This window comes from Salmo trutta, chromosome 15 (genome assembly GCF_901001165.1).
Source record: "Salmo trutta chromosome 15, fSalTru1.1, whole genome shotgun sequence".
In the NCBI taxonomy this organism is placed as follows: Eukaryota; Metazoa; Chordata; class Actinopteri; order Salmoniformes; family Salmonidae; genus Salmo; species Salmo trutta.
The window spans coordinates 22257899-22285494 of NC_042971.1; the positions used below are offsets into that span (position 1 = coordinate 22257899).

Here is a 27596-nt window from a genome sequence, read left to right on the forward strand (position 1 = left end):
GTCTGCGTATGCGTGTTACATGTGTGTTTACTGTTGTATCATTTCCTGGTTGGGTTTAAATTAAAATTATTCCTTATACCTCTGGAAGATGATGTATACTGTACATCCCTCGATACAAAGGTTTACCTCACTCGTCCAAGTTAATACGATTTTAAAACCTTTTTAGAGATTTGATTTGGCATTCCTCCATTTTTTGTGATCTCATGACGCCGGAGACCACTTCAAGAACTTTAAAAAAAAAAAAAATGCCATAACGTGTAAAGAATTTTGTTTTAACGTCCGTGTTTCCTTTGATTAAATGTTTTATTTCATTTTGATTCAATGTTGACTTTCATGTGCTTCTGTTGCATTACGTGTCCATGTCAGGAAAAAAAATATTGAAAGAAGACCAAATGTTATGTGTTTGCCTTTGAATATGTCACAGCAGGTCAGACTGAGCTTAGAGGAGTAGGGTAAAGTTGCCCCCTAGACGCTGATCTTAGGTAAGTTTAGCATTTCCCCCACTAATGGTTAAGGTTAGAATTGGGAGATAGGAAGCTGATTCTGAGTCTGTATCTTGGGGAATCTTCACCCTGGAGCAAAATGTGAGGCTAAAAACCTAAAGGATAGGGGGAAGTATACTGTTTGGTTTATGTGCCTCTGTACTCTACTTCCATTCTTCTCATCGTGTGTCTTTTAATCTTGCTGTTTGTGTTTCTGGTTCATTTCCGGCAGTTATTGAAGTGTGTGGTGCGTTTGGTCTAAAGTTTGCCTCTAAAAGGCTTCTGCCATCCATCTTTTCCATGCTCCTGTGGAGAACGATCTGTCTGTGATTCAGTTTTTCTTGTGTATTCCTGGCACATTTGAGACTGACAGTCAACATCAGAGACAATGTTACATGCTTAAAAAGACAAGTAGCCGAACTGCCCTCTCACACACACACACACACACACACACCACACACACACACACACTCCTCGTCTTCCCATTCTGGCCCTCCATAAGATCTCATTACTTGTCCTCTTCCCCACAGGCAAAAGAACAGTGTGTTTTCTTCAACCTAGTTGCCATGCAGAAAATCCTTCCCATTAGTTTATTTCCCAATGGCCTTTAGATTTTGTTGTTGTATGATTAAAGCCGATTTAAAAAGATAAAGAAACCAGCTGTGTAGCAGGGCTGGGGTCAATTCGAATTGAAACAGTAAATTCAGGAAGTAAACTTAAATAACTTTTTTTTTTTTTAATAATGAAAAAACACCATCTTCTTTCAATGAGTTGTCAATAAACTGAGGATTAAAAGCTATTTATTTCTAAAGTTTATTTCAAATTGCAAAAGTGATTAAAATCACTTCCTGAATTGACTGCCTTCAATTCGAATTGACCCCAGCCTTGATTGATTTGCCTTTTGATTAGTCAACTCATTCTATGTAAGCCTGTTGGACCTGTGTGTACTGTGTAGGCAATTTGGCAGCCATTTTGTGTCATCACAGGCCAGTAGAAAATCATAAGTTTCAAATTAACCTAGAATAAAACATCCTGCTTGGTGTCCATGGTGATGGAGATTTGTTAAGTTCTTGGTCTCCTGTCACATCGTATGGTGAAGTCATCAACAGCTCGTCGATTTGTGGCTCCAAAGAGATTGGCTTGTTCCCTCAACAGCTCTGTCCCTCTATCTCTCTGTCTCTCTCTCACCTTGTCTCTCTCGCTCTCAATTCAGTTCAAAGGGGCTTTATTGGCATAAAAAAACACGTGCAAAAGCAAGTGAAATAAACAATATACAAAAGCGAGAAGACCCAAAACAACAAAAACAACAATTTGAAATGAACAGTAAATATTGCACTCAAAAAGGTTTAAACAACACGCACATTTAAAGTGTTATTATTAGCTATGTACAGTGTTAGCAATGTGCAAGTAGTAGTACAAATAGTAAGGGAAGATAGATAAACAGTTATATATTAGTGGTATTTACAAAGTTGTTTGTGCTCCATTGGTTGCCCTTTTCTCATGGCAACGAGCCACAAATCTTGCTGCTGTGATTGCACACTGTGGTATTTCGCCTAACAGATATTGAGTTTATCAATGTTTGATTTGTTTTCAAATTCTTTGTGGGTCTGTGTGATCTGTGGGAAATATGTATCTAATGCAATGTGGTCATACATTTGGCAGGAGGTTAAGAAGTGCAGCTTGGGGCCCATAGGCAGACCTGCGCCCCCCCCCCCCCCCCCCCCCCAATTCTTCCCTGACAGACTCCCCTTCTGTGTCTAGGATGAACAATTCATCTCTGTGGCTGGGCAGGTGGTGTTATCGTCCCAGCTTGAGTCCAGAACCTTAGTACTCCTCCACGCATCTCACCGGTCTTCTTATCAGTCAGGAGAGGCCTTGAGGTTAGGGAGTCAGTCCACTACATAATTGCTCTTCTCATACACAGGGAAAACACATATTTCTATTTTGACAAATGAGCCATCTATTCATACTAAGATAATATAATGATATGAAACATATTGAGAAAATATGATAAAAACATATTAAGATATAAGACAGTGCTATAGGACACTAATGTATGATTTATCAGCTCTAACACATGGCTCCTATCCCACCCTTATGGACAGGCCCCCTGTTTACTTTCCCGCTGACCAAATACCATTGCACATACAGTACCAGTCAATACTTTGGACACAAATACTCATTCAAGGGTTTTTCTTTATTTTTACTATTTTCTACATCGCAGAATAATGGTGAAGACATCAAAACTATGAAATAACACATGTAATCATGTAGTAAACAAAAAAGTGTTTAACAAATCAAAATAGATTTTAGATTCTTCAAAGTAGCCAGCCTTTGCCTTGACAGCTTTGCACACTCTTGGCATTCTCTCAACCAGCTTCACCCGGAATGCTTTTCCAACAGTCTTGAAGGAGTACCCTGCGGTCCAACTCATCCCAAACCATCTTAATTTGGTTGAGGTCGGGGGATTGTGGAGGCCAGGTCATCTGGTGCACCACTCCATCGCTCTCTGTCTTGGTCAAATAGCCCCTACACAGCCTGGATGTGTGTTGGGTCATTGTCCTGTTGGAAAACAAATGATAGTCCCACTAAGCGCAAACAAGATGGGGTGGTGTATCGCTGCAGAATGCTGTGGTTGCCATGCTGATTAAGTGTGCCTTGAATTCTAAATAAATCACTGACAGTATCACCAGAAAAGCACCATCACACCTCCTTCATGCTTCTCGGTGGGAACCACACACGCGGAGATCATCCGTTCACCTACTCTGCGTCTCACAAAGACCAAAGGCCAGATTTCCACCGGTCTAATGTCCATTGCTTGTGTTTCTTGACCCAAGCAAGTCTCTTCTTATTGGAGTCCTTTAGTAGTGGTTTCTTTGCAGCAATTCGACCATGAAGGCCTGATTCATGCAGTATCCTCTGAACAGTTGATCTTGTGATGTGTCTGTTACTTGAACTCTGTGAAGCATTTATTTGGGCTGCAATTTCTGAGGCTGGTAACTCTAATGAATGTATTCTCTGCAGCAGTGGTAACTCTGGGTCTTCCTTTCCTGTGGCGGTCCTCATGAGAGCCAGTTTCATCATAGTGCATGATGGTTTTTGCAACTGCACTTGAAGAAACGTTCAAAGTTCTTGAAACGTTTCGTATTAACTGGCCTTCATGACTTTAAGTAATGATGGACTGTTGTTTCTCTTTGCTTATTTGAGCTGTTCTTGCCATAATATGGACTTGGTCTTTTACCAAATAGGGCTATCTTCTGTATACCACTCCTACCTTGGCACAACACAATTGATTGGCTCAAACACATTAAGAAGGAAAGAAATTCCACAAATTAACTTTTAACAAGGCACACCTGTTAATTGATATGGATTACAGGTGACTACCTCATGAAGCTGGTTGAGAGAATGCCAAGAGTATGCAAAGCTGTCGTCAAGGCAAAGGGTGGCTACTTTTGAAGAATCTCAAATATAAAATATATTTTGATTTGTTGAATTTTTTTTAGATTACTACATGATTCCATATGTGATATTTCATAGTTTTGATGTCTTCACTATTCTACAATGTAGAAAATAGTAAAAATAAAGAAAAACCCTTGAATGAGTAGGTGTGTCTAAACCTTTGACTGGTACTGCAGATCATTCCATCTAACCCGTAAAACGTTCATCACTACTGCTAGGCCACTTACAGTATTTCATTATAAACTTACGAAAACGTGCTCAAGTCAGTCTGTCACTTTCCAACAATAGTCAAGGATTTTCTTTAATTTTGGGTCAGTCACGGTGGTCAGGTATTTCTGCCACTGTGTACTCTCTGTTTGGGGCCAGATAGCGTTCCTATTTGCTCTGTTTTTTGGTTGATTCTTTCCATTGTGTCAAATAGTTATCTTTTTGCTTTCTCATTTGGTTGGATCTAATTGTGTTGCTGTCCCGGGGCTCTGTGGGGTGTGTTTGTGAACAAAGAACCAGCTGGCTGAGGGGACTCTTCTCTATGTTAATCTCTCTGTAGGTGAGGGCCTTGTGGTTGAATGTGTGGGCATCACTTCCTTTTAGGTGGTTGTAAAATTGAACTGCTCTTTTCTGATTTTGATAACTAGCGGTTATAGTCCTCATTCTGCTCTGCATGCATTGTTTGGGGTTTTGTGTTGTACACAAAGTATATTTTTGCAGAATTGTGCGTACAGTCATTAGTGAATTATTGGTTTGTCTGGCTCTCTCCCTCTCGCTCTCTGTCTGTCTGTCTGTCTGTCTGTCTGTCTGTCTGTCTGTCTGTCTGTCTGTCTGTCTGTCTGTCTGTCTGTCTGTCTGTCTGTCTGTCTGTCTGTCTGTCTGTCTGTCTGTCTGTCTGTCTGTCTGTCTGTCTGTCTGAAGTTTTGTTTCTAATTGACCTCAAAGGACTTAATATTTGCTAATGTTTTCTACCCAACACCATTCTTGTGTAGCTGCAAAGATGTTTCTGCTCTGTTTTTATGGACTCTGTTTACAATGGTGCTTGAGGCACAGCTGTCAGTCAGGTTGCGAGTCCGTTTGTGATATACAGTGCATTTGGAAAGTTTTCAGACCCCTTGACTTTTTCCAAATTTTGTTATGTTACAGCCTTATTCTAAAATGATTAAATAAAATATATCTAAAAAACAATACCCCATAATGACGAAGTGAAACGTTTTTTAGAAATTTTAGCACATTTATTGACAATTAAAAAAAATACCTTACTTACATATGTATTCAGACCTTTTGCTATGAGACTCGAAATTGAGTTCAGGTGCATCTTATTTCCATTGATCGTCCTTGAGATGTTTCTACAACTTGGTTTGGAGTCCACCTGTGGTAAATTCAATTGATTGGACATGATTTGGAAAGACACACAGCTGTCTATATAAGGTCCCACAGTTGACCGTGCATGTCAGAGCAAAAACCAAGCCGCGAGGTCGACGGAATTCTCAGTAGAGCGCCCAGACAGGATTGTGTCGAGGCACAGATCTGGGGAAGGCTACCAAAACATTTCTACAGCATTGAAGGTCCCCAAGAACACAGTGGCCTCCATCATTCTTAAATGGAAGTAGTTTGGAACCACCAAGACTCTTCCTAGAACTGGCCGCCTCGGCCAAATTGAGCAATCGGGGGAAAAGGGCCCTGGTCAGGGAGGTGACCAAGAACCCGATGGTCACTCTGACAGAGCTCCAGAGTTCCTCTGTGGAGATAGTTGTCCTTCTGGAAGGTTCTCCCATCTCTGCAGCACTCCACCAATCAGGCCTTTATGGTAGAGTTTCCAGACGGAAACCACTCCTCAGTAAAAGGCACATGACAGCCCGTTTGGACTTTGCCAAAAGTCACCTAAAGGACTCTGACAATGAGAAACAAAATTCTTTGGTCTGATGAAACCAAGACTGAACTCTTTGGCCTGAATGCCAAGCGTCACATCTGGAGGAAACCTGGCAACTACGGTGAAGCATGGTTGTGGCAGCATCATGCTGTGGAGATGTTTTGCAGAGGCAGGGACTGGGAGACTAGTCAGGATCGAGGGAAAGATGAACGGAGCAAAGTACAGAGATCCTTGATGAAACCTGCTCCAGAGCACTCAGGACCTCAGACTGGGGTGAAGGTTCACTTTCCTACAGGACAACAACCCTAAGCACACATCCAAGATAACGCAGGAGTGGCTTCAGGACAAGTCTCTGAATGTCCTTGACTTTACCAGCCAGAGCCCGGACTTGAACCCGATCTAACATCTCTGGAGAGACCTGAAAATAGCTGTGCAGCAATGCTCCCCATCCAACCTGACAGAGTTTGAGAGGATCTGCAGAGAAGAATGGGAGAAACTCCCCAAATACAGGTGTGCCAAGTGTATAGCTTCATACCCAAGAACACTCAAGGCTGTAATTGCTGCCAAAGGTGCTTCAACAAATAGCTGAGTAAATGGTCTTTCTATTTTTTATTAATTTGCAAATATTTCTAAAAACCTGTTTTTGCTTTTTAATTATGGGTATTGTGTGTAGATTGATGAGGAGGGAAAAAACGACGTAATCCATTTTAGAATAAGGCTGTAACGTAACAAAATGTGGAAAAAGTCAAGGGGTCTGAATACTTTCCAAATGCACTGTATAGTAGGCTAAATTGTATATTACTTTTAGTTTGCTCTGAGCTTAAAGCAATGGTGGAAGGTGGATACACTTTTTCCAACCACAGACATTTTGTAGAAACACCCAATTCTGAATTGAATGTCCAATAGTATTTGTCAATAGTGTAGCCTACCCAAGTAAGGTACAATTTTATAAAACTGACACATGCTAATCTTCAAGGATATCAGAGACTTGTTGGTAGGAGGTCAGTTCCAGGTCACTAACAGAGCCCCCTGTCTTTTGTGTCTGGTCCGTACAGGCTGTAGGATGTTCTCGTCAGTGAAGGCCTTCGAGGGGCAGCAATACTCCACCCTGAAGAGGCAATGCCTTGCCAGTGGCCTTCTGTTTGAAGACCCACACTTCCCCGCCTTGGACGACACCCTCTTCTACCAGGGCAACAGGATTGGACGCGTGCACTGGAAGAGACCCCAGGTGAGGGAGCTTTCTGGCTATCACACACACTAATACTACTAATACTTCTTACACTAATATAAAAATTATTTTTAAATCTGATTTTATTCATAGTTCATTTGGTAAGGGACATATTCAAGGATCTGATGATTTGGACAGGGTCCTACTCAAGGCTTTGATGAAGGCGATTTATGCCGAAATGTAAGCCTTTTGTTTGTTTGTCCCATCAATAAATCTATCCAATTTACAGATGACAGCTTTGCACACTCTTGGCATTCTCTCAACCAGCTTCATGATGTAGTCACCTGGAATGTATTTCAATTAACAGGTGTGCCTTGTAAAAAGTCCATTTGTGAAATTTCTTTCCTTCTTAATGCGTTTGAGCCAATAAGTTGTTTTGTGACAATGTATGGGTGGTATACAGAAGATAGCCCTATTTGGGAAAAGACCAAGTCCATATTATGGCAAGAACAGCTCAAATAACAAAGAGAAACAACAGTCCATCATTACTTTCAGACATGAAGGTCAGTCAATGCGGAAAATTTGAAGAACTTTGAACGTTTCTTCAAGTGCAGTCGCAAAAACCATCAAGCGCTATGATGAAACTTGCTCTCATGAGGACCGCCACAGGAAAGGAAGACCCAGAGTTACTTCTGCTGCAGAGGATAAGTTCATTAGAGTTACCAGCCTCATGCTTCACAGAGTTCAAGTAACAGACACATCTCAACATCAACTGTTCAGAGGAGACTGCGTGAATCAGGCTTTCATGGTCGAATTGCTTAGAAGAAACCACTACTAAAGGACACCAATAAGAAGAAGAGACTTGCTTGGGCCAAGGAACACGACCAATGGACATTAGACCGGTGGAAATCTGTCCTTTGGTCTGATGAGTCCAAATTTGAGATTTTTGGTTCGAACCGCCGTGTCTTTGTGAGACGCAGAGTATCCAGGCTGCATCACATCCGGCTGTGATTGGGAGTCCCCTATGGCGGTGCACAATTGGCCCAGCGTCGACCGGGTTTGGCCGGGGTAGGCTGTCATTGTAAATAAGAATTTGTTCTTAACTGACTTGCCTAGTTAAATAAAAGTTGAATAAAAAAATATGTGGGAACTCCTTCAAGACTGTTGGAAAAGCATTCCATCAAGGCAAAGGGTGGCTACTTTAAAGAATTTAAAATCTATTTTGATTTGTTTAACACTTTTTTTGGTTACTACATGATTCCATATGTGTTATTTCAGCGTTTTGATGTCTTCACTATTATTCTACAATGTAGAAAATAGTAAAAATAAAGAAAAATCCTGGAATGAGTAGGTGTGTTCAAACTTTTGACTGGTACTGTACATTGAATAAACATCTTTCCAATGCATTGCACATTAGTTTGTTTAGCTCATGCAAATTTAACCGCTTAACACACAAACACACACAGCCTCACTTCCTGTGTGAAACCACAGACTAGAACTGTGAAAAAGGAGAAGAAAGTTGCTGAAATATGACAACCAATATGGTATTTTTTGTGAAGGTTTGTTGTTTTTATAGATTGATACAGGGTAGAAGTAAACTGAGATGAGGACATGAAGGAGAGGGATACAACTCAGAAAGTGGTACAGTTGTGGATCAAACCCCTGCCTCTAGGGGTAATGTGTGGTCTGGGGCCGGCAGCACTACCACTAGACCAGTCCTCGGCACCAATATATAGTAGCAGTCACTCAGAATACCAAAGACATCTGGCTTGCCAAGTACACTGACTGTAGTCTACTACTCTGTGTGTGTGTGTGTGTGTGTGTGTGTGTGTTTACATACATATACACACACACACACACACACACACACACACACACACACACACACACACACACACACTCAGACTTTCCCACAGAGGCACCAAACCAACACATGCTAAAGAGAAGCACCGTCTTGTAGCGGCTAACGGCTGGTGCCTATGGCCAGACAAAGTGTTAGGAAGTGTCCAAGTCAATTATTCCTCCCCCTCTCCTCCTTCCCAAACCCTTCTCCCCCACTTCTCTCCTCTCTTCCTGACCAGAGCGCCGCTTATTCCAGAGTCTCGGAGCAACTAGAAATGGGAAGTGTGGTGCGGCACGGCATCCATTAGCCATGACAGTAGCCGTTCCACTCACAATCTTCCTTTGTTGTCATCGCATTTCTCATTCATTTTTTTTCTCATTTATGGTGGTTGTTTTTCTTTTGATGGTTTTGATGCTTCTTTGTGTTTCTCGTTCTCCGTGGTCAATTTCAGTTATTTCAGGCAATTTCAGTTGAGGTATTTCAGTATTCAGGTATTAAGGCAAGATGCTAATGGTCTGAAATGTCTTCCCCAATACTTCAAGCAGTTGTAATTTTACGGTTTTAATGTGTAACAGATAGTGAGAAGAGGTGGGTTAAAAGTGAGTGAGTCATTAGAGTACACATCCGAAACATCAACTTATACATTTTCAGTTTGTTTACAGACTGTATTTAAAGGGATACTTTGTGATTTTGGCAATTAGTCAGATGAACTTCCCCAGAGTCAGAGGAACTCGTGGATACCATTTTTATGTCTCGGTGTCAAGTATGAAGGAAGTTACAGGTAGTTTTGTGAGCAAACGCTAACTAGCGTTAGCGCAATGACCTCGAAGTCTATGGGGATCTGCTAGAATGGGGAGGGCTAGGGGATTGGAAGGGCAGGGGGATTGGGGGGAATGTATGGGGAGACTCGGATGGATGAGTGGGAGGGCGACTGATGAGCACCTTCGGTTGCTGGGTGGGATGGGTTGGGGTTATCTTTGTATGCATGTCTTTGATTGTTTTGTACCTGTAAACCCCCCCCCCCGATAAAAAAAATGACAAAACTAAATAACAAGTTGGTCACAAACAATATATTAAAGTACAAACAGCATTTAGTGCAAGGTTTTTTAAACGGCACTTAGATATGTTTATGGCCACAAGTCAAGACAGCGGAGCATGCAGGCATAAATAAGAGGCCTCTATAAAATGCTCCTCTCTCTCTCCCTTCTCTCTCTCCCCTCTCGGTTCTCTGTCTCTCGGTTCTCTGTCTCTCTCGTCTCTCTCTGCTCTCGGCTCTCTACTGCAATCCCTCTCAGCCTTCTCTCCCTACTACATCCACTCTGGCCTACAGATTAGTTGTGGTTATCTATGACATGACTGACAAGCAATAAAAACACAGAGCCCATTTATCTGAGCTCGGTTCGCTGTCCTCCCAAGCCAAACCTATCTGGGCTAAATGAGCTCCCTGATCGTTGTGGCAGTTTTATTGATCTAGTCTGACCGTCATCGACTAGCCTGGTGCTATGACTCTGGCTGCTGGGCGGCAACTGATTTGGTCACAGAGGTACTATGAAGCGGAGTGGCAGCTCTTCAGTACAAGGTAAATTATTTCGTTAGCCATCGCCAGCATTAACCATGACACCGTTATTTCTTACCCTGTAGGGAGACAGACAGATCAGTAGGCAATTTTTTTTTTTTTACAGCCGAGCCAATCCACCCAACAGATATTGGGAGTGAATATTGGAAGTAAACATACTCCTCTGTAAAATAGCCTGTTCCAGCTAGCACATAACGGTCTGAGAACCATATGTTTCTTAGAGCTAGGTTAGAGTGTGGTTGTCCTATGGTTATTTTGCATACAACCTTCCCACAACTTTCTGGGAATGATGTAGGATAGTTGCTTTGAAACATTCTCAGCACATTTAAGGAACTTGACAAAAAAACATTACTTCATTACTTTAACAGAACGTTTCCTTAAAGTTCAAACATGGTTACATTTAATTAACATTTTGGTAATGTTCTAGGAACGTTCTTCAGCTGCTTCGACATTGGGAATGTTCTCAAATAGTTCAGAGAACGTTAAACAATGTTTTTCTGTGCGAATTTCAATACATCAGCATAACGTTTCCTACAGGTTTCCTCATGGTTCTATTTAAAGTCATGGTCTCAAATTGTTGTGAAGTGTTCAGAGAACATTCTGAGAATGTTATTTAAAAATAATAATACATTCCATTCTCAATGTTAACAAAAATTTCCATTAAAAACCACAAGAATTTAGTAACGGTCAGAGAACGTTCTAAGAATGTTATTAAAACTATATATGTTCCGTGTGTTGGCCGCGCCCACTAATTGGCCACATCTGATCTTAATGAGTGCTTATTTTGTTTTGAAATGGGGTTTGTTTGCATAGACTGAAATGAACAGCTTTCTATGAGTTTAAAAAAAACATGGCATGCTAGCTCCATCCTGAAGGCGTAGTGAACTAATTCCATGGATAGAGAACAGAAGATCATAAGTTCTAATATCACTGACGCCGTGCCACAATTAAGCAATAAGGCCCCAGGGTGTGTGCTATATGGCCAATGTACCACAGCTACGAGCTGCTCTTAGGCAAGACGCAACGTGAAGTGCCTTCATACAGCCCTTAACCCTGGTACGTTGGCAATATATCACAAACCCCCAAGGTGCCTTATTGCTATTGTAAACTGGTTACCATTGTCATTAGAGCAGTAAAAATACATGTTTTGTCATACCCGTTGTATACGGTCTGATATGCCACGGTTGTCAGCCAATCAGCATTTAGAGCTCGAACCACTGTTTATAATAAGAAATGTATGTGTTTGTATGATTAATGCCTAAGCAAATGAATTTCCATGTGTCCTATCTGTGCTTTGAGTTCAAAACAGTTAACCCAAAATAAGCTAGCAGAAAACTTTCAGCGAATCATAGTAAAACGGTTTTAGAAGCTTCCTGCAACCCAAAAATGTATGTTCCCAGACAGGCAAAACTTTCACTTCCGTTCTCAGAACGTAAAAAAAAAAGTTCAGTTTTACCGGTCAGGAAACTTATGGTCTCGTTCCCTGAACCTATGGAAACCAAAAATGGACATTCCCACAGCTTCCAAAGAACCAAATGTGCTAGCTGGGGTGGCTAATGCAATGGAATGTATTTTTTGTAATGTCCGTTGAATCAACAAATCACGGCCCGTATTGATGGGTAGGTACACTTCCTGTTTTTACTTCCTGCTTTGCTCTTATGGGTAAACTCGCAATGGCCGCCAGTCCACCCATTATGCCGTCATCGACTTGAATGGGGACGCCCGTTCTATTCATTATATTTCTATGGCAGCACATGCAGAGAAAATGTGCATCTAATGGTTATTACTTCCATAGTGGCTTTTGAGTAATAGGAGTGGTGAGAGGGATAGTGGAGAGTTCTCAGGGGACTCTGCAGTGGCAGTGCAGTGGTGGGGTTCTCCTCTCCACTGATGAAAAGTTGGCTTTTGCAGCAACCTGCTTTCATCTGCATCAGCAAATTACTGACCTTGGGTATGGTGTGGACACACACACGTGCACACATGCATGCACTGCGCACACACTTTCTCCCTCTCTCTCATCTTCAGTCCATTTCTCCATCCATCTCTCACCACCAGCCGACACTTCCGAGTCAACGTTGAACTGTATTTACGACCTCATCTAAACCCATTTCAGTACAGCGGTATTGAGCTGTATTGATCGGCAGTCTTGTAAAGATAGGGGGGTGACTGGGACAGGCAATGTAACATCGGTAACGTTTTTTTATTAAACGTTTTTGTAAAACATGCACCTTACATCGGATCATCTTGAAATGTTCTCTGTAAAGCTAACTTTCATCAAGGTTTTATATGGTCTGTATTTGGTTTCTCACCTTTTCATCGTCAGCGTAATGGATGCATTCACCATGTGTGTGCTTGCTTTGAGATGTATTCTTCAGAACTTTACTGATGCAATTGTTGATATCTGGGAAATGAGGTGCTCTAGCTAAGATTATCTTGGAAAATATATGCTGAAATGCATTTGTCATATATGGCAGTACTATACTGAACAAAAAATATAAACGCAACATGTAAAGAAAGTCTTGGTTTCATGAGCTGAAATAAAAAGATCTGAGACATTTTCCATACGCACAAAGAGCATATTTCTCTCATGTAGTGTACAAATTTGCTTACATCCTTGTTAGTGAGCATTTTCCCTTTGCCAAGATAATCCATCCACCTGACAGGTGTGGCATATCAAGAAGCTGATTAAACAGCATGATCATTATATAGGTGCAACTTGTACTGGGCACAATAAAATACCACTCTAAAATGTGCAGTTTTGTCACACAACACAATGCCACAGATGTCTCAAGTTGAGGGAGCTTGTGATTGGTATGCTGACTGCAGGAATGTCCACCAGAGCTGATGCCAGATAATTTTATGTTCATTTCTTTACCATAAGCCGCCTCCAACAACATTTTAGAGAATTTGGCAGTACGTCCAACTGGTCTAACAACCGCAGACCACGTGTATGGAGTAGTGTGGGTGAGCGGTTTGCTCATGTCAACGTTGTGAACAGAGTGCCCCATGGTGGCGGTGGGGTTATGGTATGGGCAGGCATAAACTACAGACAATGAACACAATTGCATTTTATTGATGGAAATTTGAACGCACAGCGATAGCGTGATGAGATCCTGAGGCCCATTGTCGTGCCATTCATCCGCCGCCATCACCTCATGTTTTCAGCATGATAATGCACGGCCTCATATCGTAATATTAGGAAGGTGCTCCTAATGTTTGGTATACTCAGTGTATATATTAAGATAAAGTATCTGTTAGGGTGTGGTGCCTGGCTGTGTATACTATTCAGCCTACCTGTGATTATGCAATCCTAAAGTACTATGCCTTCTGCTGACATTTTAAAGCATTCCAAATGACAACAAATGTGTTATGATAGATTACCATGAAGACATCTTTATGATTTAAATGTTTATTTCAGACTCTGTAGCATCCATAATGGAGGGTTACCTAAGAATGACAAACTCCCAGACTTTTGCTAATACAGTGCCTTGCAAAAAGATTCAATCCCCTTGGTGTTTTTCCTATTTTGTTGCATTACAACCTGTAATTTAAATAGATTTTTATTTGGAGTTCATGTAATAGACATACACAAAATAGTCCAAATTGGTGAAGTGAAATGAAACATTTCTTTCAAAAGATTTCAAAATGAAAAGTGATGCGTGCATATGTCTTCATCCCCTTTGCTATGAAGCCCCTAAATAAGATCTGGTGCAACCAATTATCTTCAGAAGTCACATAATTAGTTAGATTGCACACAGGTGGACTTTATTTAAGTGTCACATGATCTCAGTATATATACACACCTGTTCTGAAAGGCCCCAGAGTCTGCAACACCACTAAGCAAGGGGCACCACCAAGCAAGCGGCACCATGAAGACCAAGGAGCTCTCCAAACAGGTCAGGGACAACGTTGTGGAGAAGTACAGATCAGGGTTGAGTTATAAAAAAAATATCCAAAACTTTGAACATCCCACGGAGCACCATTAAATCCATTATAAAAAATGGACAGAATATGGCACCACAACAAACCTGCCAAGAGAGGGCCACCCACCATAACTCACGGACCAGGCAAGGAGGGCATTAATCAGAGAGGCAACAAAGAGACCAGAGATAACCCTGAAGGAGCTGCAAAGCTCCACAGCGTGAGATTGGAGTATCTGTCCATAGAACCACTTTAAGCCGTACACTCCACAGAGCTGGGCTTAATGGAATAGTGGCCAGAAAAAAAGCCTTTGCTTAAAGAAAGAAATAAGCAAACACATTTGGTGTTCGCCAAAAGGCATGTGGGAGACTCCCCAAACATATGGAAGAACGTACTCTGCTCAGATGAGACTCAAATTGAGCTTTTTGGCCATTAAGGAAAACGCTATGCCTGGCGCAAACCCAACCACTCTCATCACCCAGAGAACATCATCCCCACAGGGAAGCATGGTTGTGGCAGCATCATGCCGGGGGGATGTTTTTCATTGGCAGGGATTGGGAAACTGGTCAGAATTGAAGGAATAATGGATGGCGCTAAACACAGGGAAATTCTTGAGGGAAACCTGTTTCAGTCTTCCAGAGATTTGAGACTGGGACTGAGGTTCACCTTCCAGCAGGACAATGACCCTAAGCATACTGCTAAAGCAACACTTGAGTGGTTTATGAGGAAACATTTAAATGTCTTGGAATGGCCTAGTCAAAGCCCAGATCTCAATCCAATTGAGAATCTGTGGTATGACTTAAATATTGCTGTACACCAGCGGAACCCATCCAACTTGAAGGAGCTTGAACAGTTTTGCCTTGAAGAATGGACAAAAATCCCAGTTGTGCCAAGCTTATAGAGACAAACCCCAAGAGACTTGCAGCTGTAATTGCTGCAAAAGGTGGCCTACCAAGTATTGACTTTGGGGGGGAGAATAGTTATGCATGCTCAAGTTTTCTGTTTTTTTGTCTTATTCTTTGTTTCACAATAAAAAAAATATTTTGCATCTTCAAAGTGGTAGGCATGTTGTGTAACTCAAATGATACAACAATTTTAATTCCAGGTTGTAAGGCAACAAAATAGGAAAAATGCCAAGTGGGGGTGAATACTTTTGCAAGCCACTATATGTTCAATCTCCCCAAAAAGCTTGTCCATTTCATGTAACATCATAATGCTTTTTATTTCCTTTATGTCTCCAATATGCCAAAGTCTGCTTTTTGGGGTATCCACTCACCCCAAGGGGTACTATAGACACCCACATCAAAAGTTTCATAACTATTTTGTTTGTCCATTCTGTGAGACATTAAAGTTTGAGTGCAAATGGGATTTTGCTAATGTAACATCAATAACTCTGGAATTGCCCATTTAATAATTATTACAATATTATTCAATTTGGGATGCTCAGAATAACATTGCCAGCGCGTTGTCATAGTGATGTCAGATGTGACATGTTTATGTGAATAAGGTCTATGGAGTGGTAACTTTAGAATTTTACCCCAGGTGAGGCGGTCACCTCCCTGGCAATCTATCAGTGGGCTGTGGACAGATCTATTAGTCAGAGAAGCCAATGATGACATCACTGTTGCCCTACAATCAGACATTGGTCTATTACCTGCTTTCATTATCGCACCCCACAGGAGAGCGGGGTGGAGGGAGCGAAGGGGGGGGTGTAAGACACCGAGACAGAGAGCGAGAGTGGAGAAGAGGGAGGCAGAGGGAGGAGGAGGGTCGGGGGGAGAAGGAGAGGGATGCTAGGAGATGGAGTAGGATGTCAGAAGCACGGCACCAGGGATCTGTTCGCACATTGTTGGTGGGTAAAGTCCCTACACACACACACACACACACACACACACACACACACACACACACACACACACACACACACACACACACACACACACACACACACACACACACACACACACACACCGGCTGAAAATAACAATTGCCTCACACTTGGTGGGTGAGAAAGCACATGCCCCCCCCCCCCCGAAGAGAGAGGTAGATGATAACACACACGCACGTCACACGTATCAGTGTCCACATAGACTCGGGGTGTGTCTGAAAGGCTCCCTGTCCCTTATATAGTGCACTAAGGCAGACGAGAGCTCTATGGGTCCTGGTCAAAAGTAGTGCACTATATAGGGAATAGGGTGCCATTTCGGACGCAGCCTCAAAGATATCCCACCACATTATTCATGCAGTCTCCCACCTATCACTATTGACTGCAGATCCTTATTGGGATCCTCTAAGGAATTTTAGTGGCCTGCATGTCAATACTCAGGTCTTCTCTGCTTTAGCCCACTCCTGTATTTGCCTGGATCCCAGGACCCAAATTAAGAAAGCTACAGTATTTTCTAGTTAATAGTTAGCAATATGGCTTAAGGGCCTGCTCTTCAACCATGCAACTGTTATCACAGCTAAAGCAGAACCAGTCTAGTACCTTGGGTTAGTTTGAGTGCTGTCTGTCTCTGTGTTGTAGGTCGGGGGTAGTTTTAGTGCTGTCTGTCTGTGTTGTAGGTCTGGGGAAGTTGTAGCCCTATGTGGGGTAGTTTTAGTGCTGTCTGTGTGTTGTTGGTTGTTTTGTGTCTGGTGTGAAGAGGTTGTTCCGGTGGGGCTCAGGTTGGCGCGGCCCAGATAAATCCGTGACCCTGTAGATCCTCTTGTGTCGCCACATAATTCACCACAACACCTCTCAGACCTGAGACAGACTTATCAGGGTCGGGGGCTCTCTCTCCTCTCTCGCTCTCTCTTTCCCCCTCTCTCCTATCTGTCAGTAGAGGCATGTTGTGTGTGTGTGTGATGGATAGAAGTGGAGTGTTTTGCAGAGCCTCATCTAAATTCCCATCGATTAGGAGCCGTAATTAAAGAGTCCCGGCCATGCCTGGCCTGGCAACTCACTCCATCCATCTGTCTTCTCTCTTTTTTCCCTCTCCCTTTTTCTCTCCATCTATCCATATTTCTCTCTCTTTCATATATCGTTCCCTCTTTTTTTCTCCTTCTCTTACTGACTCTTTCTCGCGCTCTCACTCTTTCTCTTCATCTTCACCTGTCTAACAATCTCTTTTTTCCATTCTTCCCTTTCGCACTGACGAACCTCACATTTTTTTGGGGTCGATAGGCCTCATGTAACCTTTCTAACTCTCTCTCCCTCCCTTTCCCTCTCCCCTGCCTCCCCCTTCTTCCTTCTCTCTCACTCTCCCTCCTTCTCTCTGTGTAGGAGCTCTCTGAGGACCCTCACCTGTTTGTGGATGGGATCAGTGCGCACGACCTGCACCAGGGCCAGCTGGGAAACTGCTGGTTTGTGGCGGCGTGCTCCAGCCTAGCCTCCAGAGAGTCCCTGTGGTCTAAAGTAAGTGTGTCTGTGGGTGGGGAGGGTTGTGTGCACCCGTGTGACATGTGATCTTAAACAAGAGATGCACACTCTTTCTTAACTATAACACACACACACACACAATACCCATTAGGCCCCATTACCTGGTGATGAAGGGATAAACAGGGGAAAACTCCTCTCACCAGAAGCATCATTAGGATAAATCAACACCTATCTATAACACTCTCAGTAGAGTTGAAGTACACTGCCATGGTCATTTGTGGCATCCTTCAAGCTTAGAACTCAGTCTGGTGTTTAGGTAAAGTATCAAAGCAGACTTTTCCGGTCCACCCGGTTGTTTTGAAAGAATGAATGTGTGGGTATCTAGCATTCTTTCATGACACCTTCAAGTTACTGGATGTGTGTACCATGTTGTAGGTCTAAAGCCCTATTAGTTCAGGACTAGTATTACTATATGTCGGTTATGAAATTATTACCCCAGCATGTCCGTTTTTTCTAGTGGACCATTCGGACGGGATTAGTTTTACCGAATTAAGAAAATTATTATAATTCAAAATGTCATGTTCTTAGCGTAAAGATATTTCAGCTTGTCTAGGGAAAGCCTAATATTGGCTTAATGGCCTACAGTTCTGAGAAAGCCAAAATAATAATGCATATCAATAAGAACCATGAATTGTAGTCTATGCAGATATTTAATTAACTGACGTATTTGGCATTTTATGAATTAATTGGCACAATATCGTCCTCTTATTTTTTTGAAAGAAAATTAGGCACGGGAAAAGTTGATATGTGACAAAACAGTAAATTAATTTGTAGGCTACTTGCGTTAGACGCGTAACTTGACGGTGGACGTAGACAGGGGGGGGTCATGACCCCAAATATTAGAAACTGGTCAATGACCCCCCCCCCCCCCCCCAATAATATACCATGATGAGTTTGATTGATTGGAAAAACAATCTGCACTGTAAAAAAAAAAAGGCTTTATGTGGCTTTGCACCACAGTACTCCTAATTTTATGATTGGATCCCTCTGCTGCCAAATGCACCTGATCCCCAGAGGCAGCCGACCCGTTGGTGGTAAAGGGGAAAAGAGTTGAGAACGGCATGTAAGGACATTAGAGAAACACACAATTTCTCCTCTTAACCTTTTCATTGGTCTGCGATGGTTTGGCCTGCAGTAACAGTTCAGCATCACGCACAACCCACTCTCTCTCTTTCTCTTTGTGGTGTTTACTGAGGAGAGGTATTCACAAGCACTCCAATGTAAACATTTTTTGAAAGTTTAAAAGTTAATGAACATTTCATAAATGTATTCCTGTTGTTGTGTAACTAGCGAACCATTGGTGAAGATATGTGTAAAAATTGATTTATACAGAGTAAAACCGTATAACGTTAGCTAACGTTAACTATCTAGCTAGCTAAACCAGCACCAAAGCTAGCACACTATCTGGATCTTCTCCTTTTCCTTTTATTTTTTGTTTAAATTTGAATATATTTTTTTACTTTTACCCATTTTTCTCCCCAATTTCATGCCATCCAATTGGTACTTACTGTCTTGTCTCATCGCTGCAACGGGAGAGGCGAGGGTCGAGAGCCATGCGTCACCCGAAACACGACGCAACCAAGCCGCTCTGCTTCTTGACACAATGCCACACCAATGTGTCGGAGGAAACACCGTACAGCTGGCGACCGTGTCAGCGTGCATGCGCCCAACCCGCCACAGGAGTCGCTAGAGTGCGATGGGACAAGGATCTCTAGTGGCACAGCTAGCAACTGCGATGCAGTGCCTTAGACCACTGCGCCACTCGGGAGGCCCATCCTTTTCCTATTCAACAGCATTTTCAGATGAGTAGCACTCAGTGAGTTAGTGCTCACCCTGGTGTAAAAGTAGCTAGTGCCCTTAATGGAGGTGCCAACCCCAAAGAGGAGAAAGTGCAGGAAATAAGATTATTTTTGGGAGTGCAGAGGACTGTAAGTAAATGAAGGAATGTTTATATAGCTAGCTAGCTAAGCACACTGTGCAATTCATAATAGATTGGTAGTTATGTAGTCAGTTAGCTAGCTATAAATAATTTAGGTAATAAAAGCAGTCTAATTCATGTTAATAAGCTAACCCCATCATTGCTAAGGCCAGTCATTTTTGTCATATGATAAAGGTATTTGGTCATATGATTATGACAGGGGTCAACGACAGGCAGTAGAGAGCGTGCGAAAGAGAGCACCGCCCATGTTGAGGCAGGGAGATAATGAACAGGTAATCAGGTGAGAATTCAAGTTATAAGGAACTATCAGTTCAACTCCTCTTCTTTGCTGACTGAAGCCCAAGTGCAACAAAACAGTTGATGACTGCATTCTCAATTGATTTGGTTGCCATGGCAAGGGTCAGAGACAGGCAGTAGAGAGAGTGTGTGAGAGAGCACCGCCCATGTTGAGGCAGGGAGAGGAAGAACAGGTCATTAGGTGAGAATTTTTATTTATTTAAAAAACATTTTTTTACCTTTATTTAACTACGCAAGTCAGTTAAAAACAAATTCTTATTTTCAATGACGACCTAGGAACTGGGTTAGCTGCCTTTAAATGACGATTCGCACAAGATAAGTATTATTAGAGGAGCTGGCAGTTTGGGGTAATATGAGAAAAAATAAGAAACCTGCACACTGCTCTTGCAAGTATCACTGCTCTTCATTAAGCTTTGCGTATCGGCCTCGAGGCATGGGATAATAACCTTACTGCCCAGTAAAATATTACTGACATGGCAGATTCGGACGGGACTAAAATGACGGATGTGGTCATTTGTGCTCATGCACATAATTACATTACCTGAGCTCCCCCAGTAAAACGAATCCGTCCAAATAGGACTTAAGCTTTGTTATAAGACATTATAAAGGCTTGTACATGCTTATAACAACTTAGAAAGCATTATACCTGCATGCTTTAAGTAAAGTGTTACAACTCAGTAATTAGCTTTTTGTTTTTTATTTAAAATGTACTGTACATAAAGCTGTGCTAACAGATTTGGAAAGCTTGCGCTATTTCAGCAGTTTTGTTTTCAGGACCACAACTACTTCTATCACCAGAGTGAGGATGAGGAATTAATGATTTACATAGAAATATTTTACATAGAAATACAACCCAATCAACTTTGACCTACTGAAGATAAAGGCATGTTGTCCAACAGTACAACAATATGAACTTGGTGCGTGCGTGACCATGCATTTCCATGATGGAAGCAGTGCAGTGATGGTTTAGTGACACCAGGCATGGGGCAGCGGTACATACAACAACCAAGAGGTAGATCCCCCAGGAAGCTGGTATGTGCAAAGGACTAATTAGCGTGTGTGTGTGTGTGTGTGTGTGTGTGTGTGTGTGTGTGTGTGTGTGTGTGTGTGTGTGTGTGTGTGTGTGTGTGTGTGTGTGACCGGCAACTGTAAGTATGAGAGGGAAGAAGTGTGATTGTGAACTGATGTTATTGAATAAGGAAGAAAAGGACAATGGAGACGCATTCAGATTAATAATTACACTCTTAGACTGCAGGCCATTCTCTTAATTGAGACTCAGGAGACTGTCAGTGTACTCTGCTGCTATGGCTTTTCCATTACTGACAAAAGGAATGGCGTTGAGAATCATTTGGGAGAAAAGCGGTCAACCGCAAAGAGAGATAATCAATCTAGTTCTAAATATGTGTATGTGACCAATACAATTTGATTTGATTTGAGAGACAGTCAATCTAACAGGTGGCTGGTTGTGATTTCAGGCGTTGATTTATGCCTCTGTGGTGAATGAGTGGGTGACTAGGTGTGTGTGGGAGTGGGGGATGTGCACACGCTTGTGTCGCCCACCTCTCCTTCTGTTTTCTTTTTTTCCTTCTGTCTCTCCTACACACCAACATATTCTCTCTTTCCTTTCCCCCTCCATCTCTCCCTCTCCACTCCTCAGCTCTGTCTTTGTGGTGGCCTCGGTCCATATTCATAAAGCCTTCAAGAGCTTTGATCTAGGATCAGGTCCCCCCCTCGTCCATGTATCTTATTCATAATGATCTAAAAGGCTAAACTGATTGTAGATCAGCACTTCTGTTCTGACATGTTTATGAATACGGGGTGACCTTTGGGAGGGATGGAGTTTAAGTGCCGGTTGCTGTGGCAATATAATCCCCCTCCCTGTCGTTTGTCATTCGGGCCGGGGCCAGACGAAGATGGATGAGGTAATAGGAAGCCAGTCTGTGTCGTGTTCATTAGGGCGAACCATAGCAAAAAACATCACAGGAAAATTTAAAACAAGTGTTTCTTCTTGGACGAGTCCAGGCTGTTTTCGGTCTGTTGTCTTCCATTTCCTGTCTAATAAATAAGACCCCGCTGTCCGCTGTGGTATTATGTTTCTGCTGGCGCACTACAGTGTCCCTCCCAGCTGCTAACCACCTCAGGTGGGTGGAGAATGGCTTCACACACGCACTCAGACCCCCTCAAAGTCATCCGCGATGAGCCTGCTCGTTTGTCAGACGCCAGTAGAAAAAATTAGATCCGTAAGTACACACACACGCAGACAGACAGGCAGGCAGACACCCAACACATAAACATGTGCATGCGTGCGTACACACACACACACACACACACACACATTGAAATTGAAAAACATCAGAGCTGACGTTGTATTGCTAGTCTGTTAGAAATACCACAGAGAGAATAATTTTGTCTTTTGTTACGATTTATTCAAATGCACATCAATTACACACAAGTAGTCATTCTCTAATTAGTTGCTTTAGTCACGTTATGGTATCAAACAAACCTTACAAGTAATGAATAATCACATCTCTAGACTCGACTGACTGTAGCTACAGTACGGCTCTGAACGCTCTACAAAGATTTGAAGGAAACATGATTGAAGACTTGGGTTTAAAAGTCCACTCACAAGGGAAGCACTTACTGCATCTTTAATAGTAATTTCAACATCAGAAATGCTCCAGTCTTTTGATACACTAGACTAGTATTACCTGAATCCCTACAGAAAGTCTACATACAGTAGAAAAGGGCATATTGCAATCCCTAAAGGGTTTGTGTTTTGTTTGAGGCTGGTTGTTCTATTCTAAAATGGAAGACAGGAAGAAGAAGAGATGGAAGAGAGTGTTAAAAAGGAAGGGATGGAGTCAAGGGAGTGGAGGTGTTGAGGTGTTATCCTTCCTCTACCCCAGAGGAAGTGTGTGGTTGTGGTCCCTCCGGTCGGTCGATTTGTCTGTCCTTTCCCCTGTGGTACCGCATTCTAACAACTACTGCAGGCCACATTAAATCGGCCAGATTTGGATCACAGGTCGCCATTTTGAGACCTGTGCTCTAACCCTAACTTTACTTCTAACTCTAAGAAGAAGTAGCATATGCAGAAAATGACTGAAATTCTAAATGAAAAACAAAGTTGTTCTCCAAAAAGCAATGGTGGTGGTGGAAAAACATGACGAAAGACAACAAAAAGAGAAATGGCAAACGTACTTGCTCATAAGGCCAGAGGATAGTCAAATTAAATAAAACATAACCAAAATGTCCGCCTAGTACCTTGCCCTCCGTCTGCCATTTCCTCCTACAGTCTTCACTTCTGGTCCACCTGGAAGCTGATGGAGCATTCAACAGCGTCCGGACCAACGCCCTCCTCAAATGCCAGCAGGAAGTACATTGTCTTCCTCACCTTCGCCATCTCGGCGATCCGCTCACCAAACTCCTGGGCGTCTGCCTCATATTGGTGCACGGGTGTGTCGTCGCCGTCGCTCTCAGCTCGCCAGAACACCCCCGCCGGCTCCAGCAGCTGGCGGTTCATCAGGTGGGTGAGGTCGGGCGTCCAAAGCTGTGAGGTGGCAGTCACGGTGAGGCGGCCTGAGCGTGCCAACCGCACGCCCCAGTGGGCAAAACGCAATGCCTGCTGGGAGAAGTCCAGGCGGTAGATGGCCTCATGTGGTCGGAGGAGGCGCTCGCCGTCCTGCCTCTTCCCGCCACGCTGCTGCAGCGACTGGGCCCGCTGACGCATCACCTCGGTCAGATGGGCGTCGGGCCTGAAGGGCAGCTCCAGAGTGGCTTGTGTGGCCATGTTGGTTTAGGTTCAAGAGTGTGATGGGTCGATAGGGGGAAACGGGAAACGCTTTGACTGGCTGAGTCCTCAGGAATCCTCACTCTCTCTTGATCTCGTTCTCTCTCTTTTCTTTCTCTTTTCTTTCTCTGTAACCGGGTCAGGTAGGCACACACAGGTCCAGATGCAGCTCTTCTTTGGACTGTGGCCTTTTCCTCTTCCTCCTCTATCTTTTTCTACCTCTTTCTTTATTGAGTACAGTATGTGTGTGTGGAAGACACTCGTGCACACCCACAGCACCCTGAGATGAGGGGCGGGCCTTGCCGTCTTGTCGTTCTTGGTTGGCAAGATGAGCTCTAGGCAACCTGAGCTAATGACATCTGCAGTGGCGACGCGGGGATTGCTCTTGGAGGAACAGGGGACAGCTGTGTGTTTGTCACAAATTTGTTTTGTCTCACGTTTGTACCGTCGTTGTGCTCTGCTAGCGTAGGCTTGCCTCTCTCGCGTACTTTACTTAACTAAGTGTGACCGAAATCTGAGATTTTTTTTTGTCAGTCTGCCAAGTAACCAGTGCAGGCTGGTGTCACTGGAATGGAACGGTATCAAACACATGGAATGTGTTTAATGTGTTTGATACCTATTCCGTTAATTCCATTACAGCCATTACAATAATCCCGTCCTCTGATTTCTCCCACCACCAGCTCCCACTGCTCAACTTTAACTTCAGATAGAAATAGAAAGAATAGGAAATCGTTGCAGCTTTATTCAATCTGACGGAAAAACATATATGTTCTACCTGATATATTTCTATCTGCAATGTTCAGAACATTAGGCAGGGGGTGGATGGGGTTGCTGCTGTTTCTGGCCAGAGTCCAGTCCATCCTTTGCAGAGAGAGTAAAGTTATTATAGAGCTTTATTATATTCTGGATGAAACCCGAGATAGATACACCCCCCCCCCCCCCCCCGTCTCACTCTCTCTCTTTCTCTCACCCCTCTCTCTCTATGTCACTGGCTTCCTAAGGGCTCTCGCATGACTTTGGGTTTCTATGGTGCAGTATTGTTTTTTTTATCCTCTCCTCTTAAAGGAGCTGCTACACACACACACACACACACACACACACACACACACACACACACACACACACACACAGAACAGCCCCTCGATCTGCAGAACCACCCTGCCAGAACCGACCCACCGACCGGGGCTCTTAGTCCACCACTCCCCAGCATGTATCTCCAAGGGCAGTGGAGGAACAGTGGTTCATTTCAATCAAGTTTATCCCTCTGCGCTCCGCAGTACACTTTCATTATGTTGCGTCTCATTACTACACTTCCTGTTTAGCCCTGATGGCTGATGGGTATTTCGGGTGGGTGGGCGAGGGGGCTAAGTGTGGTCTTGTTTGCCCCCCAGCCCACCCACCGCCCATCGCAGTCCAAGGGGGAGCCCCCGGGAAGGGGATGACTGGCTGGTACTTCATTGCAGCTCAAGTCATTCCTCGTCCCTCTGTCCTGTTCCACGTATTCTTCCCCCTCTGGATGTATACTAGCCAGAGCCCAGGTGATACATTACATTTGTTCCCTTAATCCTCCGGAACGCAGCGGGCTAGCCGGGGGTGACAAGTTGGCGACAAGAGGTATGTCCAGCGGGGGCTCGCTCACAAGAGGGTGTGGTATTTGCGAGTTCGGCCGGCACGCGGCTTGTTCGTTCAAGCTTGCATAACTCTGACTCTCTTTTTCCTCCCCCTCCTCCCTCTTCACATCCTGCCTACCCACACCCGCTCCCTCTTTCACCCCCCCCCCCCCCCCTCCCTTCAGGTCATCCCAGACTGGAAGGAGCAGGAGTGGGACACGGAGACACCCGAGTCGTACGCCGGGATCTTCCACTTCCGCTTCTGGCGCTTCGGAGAGTGGGTGGATGTGGTGATCGACGACCGGCTGCCCACGGTGGACAACCAGCTGGTCTACTGCCACTCGGATGACAGCAACGAGTTCTGGAGCGCACTGGTGGAGAAGGCCTATGCCAAGTTAGTCAATCAATCAATCAATCTGTCAATGGCTTTATTGTCCAAATTGGGAAATGTGTAGTACAGTCTGGTTGGAAAATGTTTTTAAACGGTCAATCCATCCATCAAGCAATCAATCAATTTGTTGTCCCAATTGGACAATGTGTAATACAGTCATGGTAAAAAACAACATTAAAATGTAATGAACACCTAGGGGCAGGGATAAAGAGATACAGTACTGTAGCAGTACTGCAATATCATCTAGGATAGGATCAAATGCTACTGTATGTTTTACTCTCCCAATATTTGAGGAATGCAGGAAAAATCTTTAGAACGAGGATGCACTCACTCACTCAGGTAAATAAATATTTCCAATTGGTAATGCTTTACTTAACGCCTGTAGGTATAATGCTTTATAACATGTTATAAGCATGTATAAGCCTTTAATGTCTTAGAATTAGGCTTATGATTGTCTGTCACTATTTTAACTGATTCAAGATACTGTATCTACTAGCTACTGTCTTTATGATTTGAGATGTGGAGTCACATAAGAGGTTGTTGTCATTCAGTTGTCAACTGTGCACTGTAGACAGCATAGATGGAGATATTTGACTTCAGATGAACTCATTAATTCATTCCTCCTCTCCCTCCTCAACCTGTCCCTGCAGAGTGTACGGCTGCTACGAGGCCCTGGATGGCGGGAACACGGCGGATGCCCTGGTGGACTTCACAGGGGGCGTGTCGGAGCCCATGGACCTGCTGGAGGGCCAGATGGCCACTGACGAGGTGGCCCGCAACCAGCTGTTTGAGAGGGTGCTGAAGGTCCACAACCGGGACGGCCTCATCAGCTGCTCCATCCGGGTGAGTCACTCAGGGGGAAGCTCTGTACTAGGCAACCATTTTGGATCAGGGGCAGCCAGGGGGTGAGTTAGGAGATCTAAGGCCGTGTTCAATACAAAACATGAGAAAAAAATGCTTGGAAAACAGGGAGGTACTGCCTGTACTTCTTGTTTTCCGTTGCAAAATAGTTTTTTCTGCCTTGTGCTATTTGGAACACCAAAGAATTGCAACATAAATCGCAAATTGCAGCGTTTGGCATTCACCATGATAATGTGTCTATTTCGAAAGTTGCGGTTAGTTGGCTCATGCAAAGTCTACATTTGCGAGAGGAAAATGTAATCCTTTGTGATTATCCATCTATCTATCAATCTAATCACACAAGGCTTTCTCTCTGCTGATGAGACTTGAATTTGTATGAGTGCATATACACTTTTAGAATGCAAATACCGTCCTCTTCTCTATCCATCCATCTACCTGTCGTCCTCAATCTGCTTGTTGTTTATCCGTCCATCCGTCAGTCCGTCTATTCATCTGTTCATCAATACGCAACATCTGCTGTTGGGAGCTCCATTTGTACGAGTTCCACTCTCCCCCGGGCAGCCACTGACTGCATCCCATATGGCACCCTACTCCCTACAAAGTGCACTACTTTTGACCAGAACCCTATGGGCCCTTGTTGAAAGTAGTACACTGTAAAGGTAATAAGTTGCACATTTGGAACGCAGGCAGCGAGTCCCCCCTTTTGATTGTCTGCGGTTCTGCGCTCGTCCACTACTGCACTAGAACTCATTTACAGTCCAACATTGTGTGATTCCGAATCAAGTACACTAGCTCAACTGGCAGCGATAGGCGTTTTATATTCATGAGTTTTCATTAGGCTCCATTACGGAACAATAACAACAGAATGAACACGGACAAGAAAAAAAAGAATGGCTAAACAAACACGTCAGCTAGACGAACGGCCCTGACTGCACCGAAAACCGTAGTCGTTAATTCCTCGGACATGACCCATGACTTGGTGG

At 43.5% G+C, this 27596-nt stretch overlaps 2 protein-coding genes across 2 annotated transcripts in view; one reads left to right on the forward strand and one right to left on the reverse strand.

Annotated features, from left to right (window-relative positions):
• Positions 1 to 27596, forward strand: part of LOC115148628 (calpain-5-like) — a 55185-nt gene that overhangs the window by 16972 nt on the left and 10617 nt on the right. Inside the window, exons 2-5 of the mRNA XM_029690695.1 lie at positions 6858 to 7030; positions 17573 to 17704; positions 25547 to 25755; positions 26403 to 26595. Coding sequence (XP_029546555.1) covers positions 6866 to 7030; positions 17573 to 17704; positions 25547 to 25755; positions 26403 to 26595 — 699 coding nt within the window. The 5' untranslated portion in view covers positions 6858 to 6865. The remainder of the gene's footprint in view (positions 1 to 6857; positions 7031 to 17572; positions 17705 to 25546; positions 25756 to 26402; positions 26596 to 27596) is intronic.
• Positions 22315 to 23953, reverse strand: LOC115148629 (olfactory marker protein-like). The gene has a single exon (XM_029690696.1). The coding sequence runs from the start codon at positions 23749 to 23751 to the stop codon at positions 23260 to 23262; it is 492 nt and encodes a 163-aa protein (XP_029546556.1). The 5' UTR covers positions 23752 to 23953; the 3' UTR covers positions 22315 to 23259.

What these genes read in the sequence shown, in the direction of transcription:
- LOC115148629 (XM_029690696.1), bottom strand. Translation starts at nt 23,751, where the DNA reads ATGGCCACACAAGCCACTCTGGAGCTGCCCTTCAGGCCCGACGCCCAT.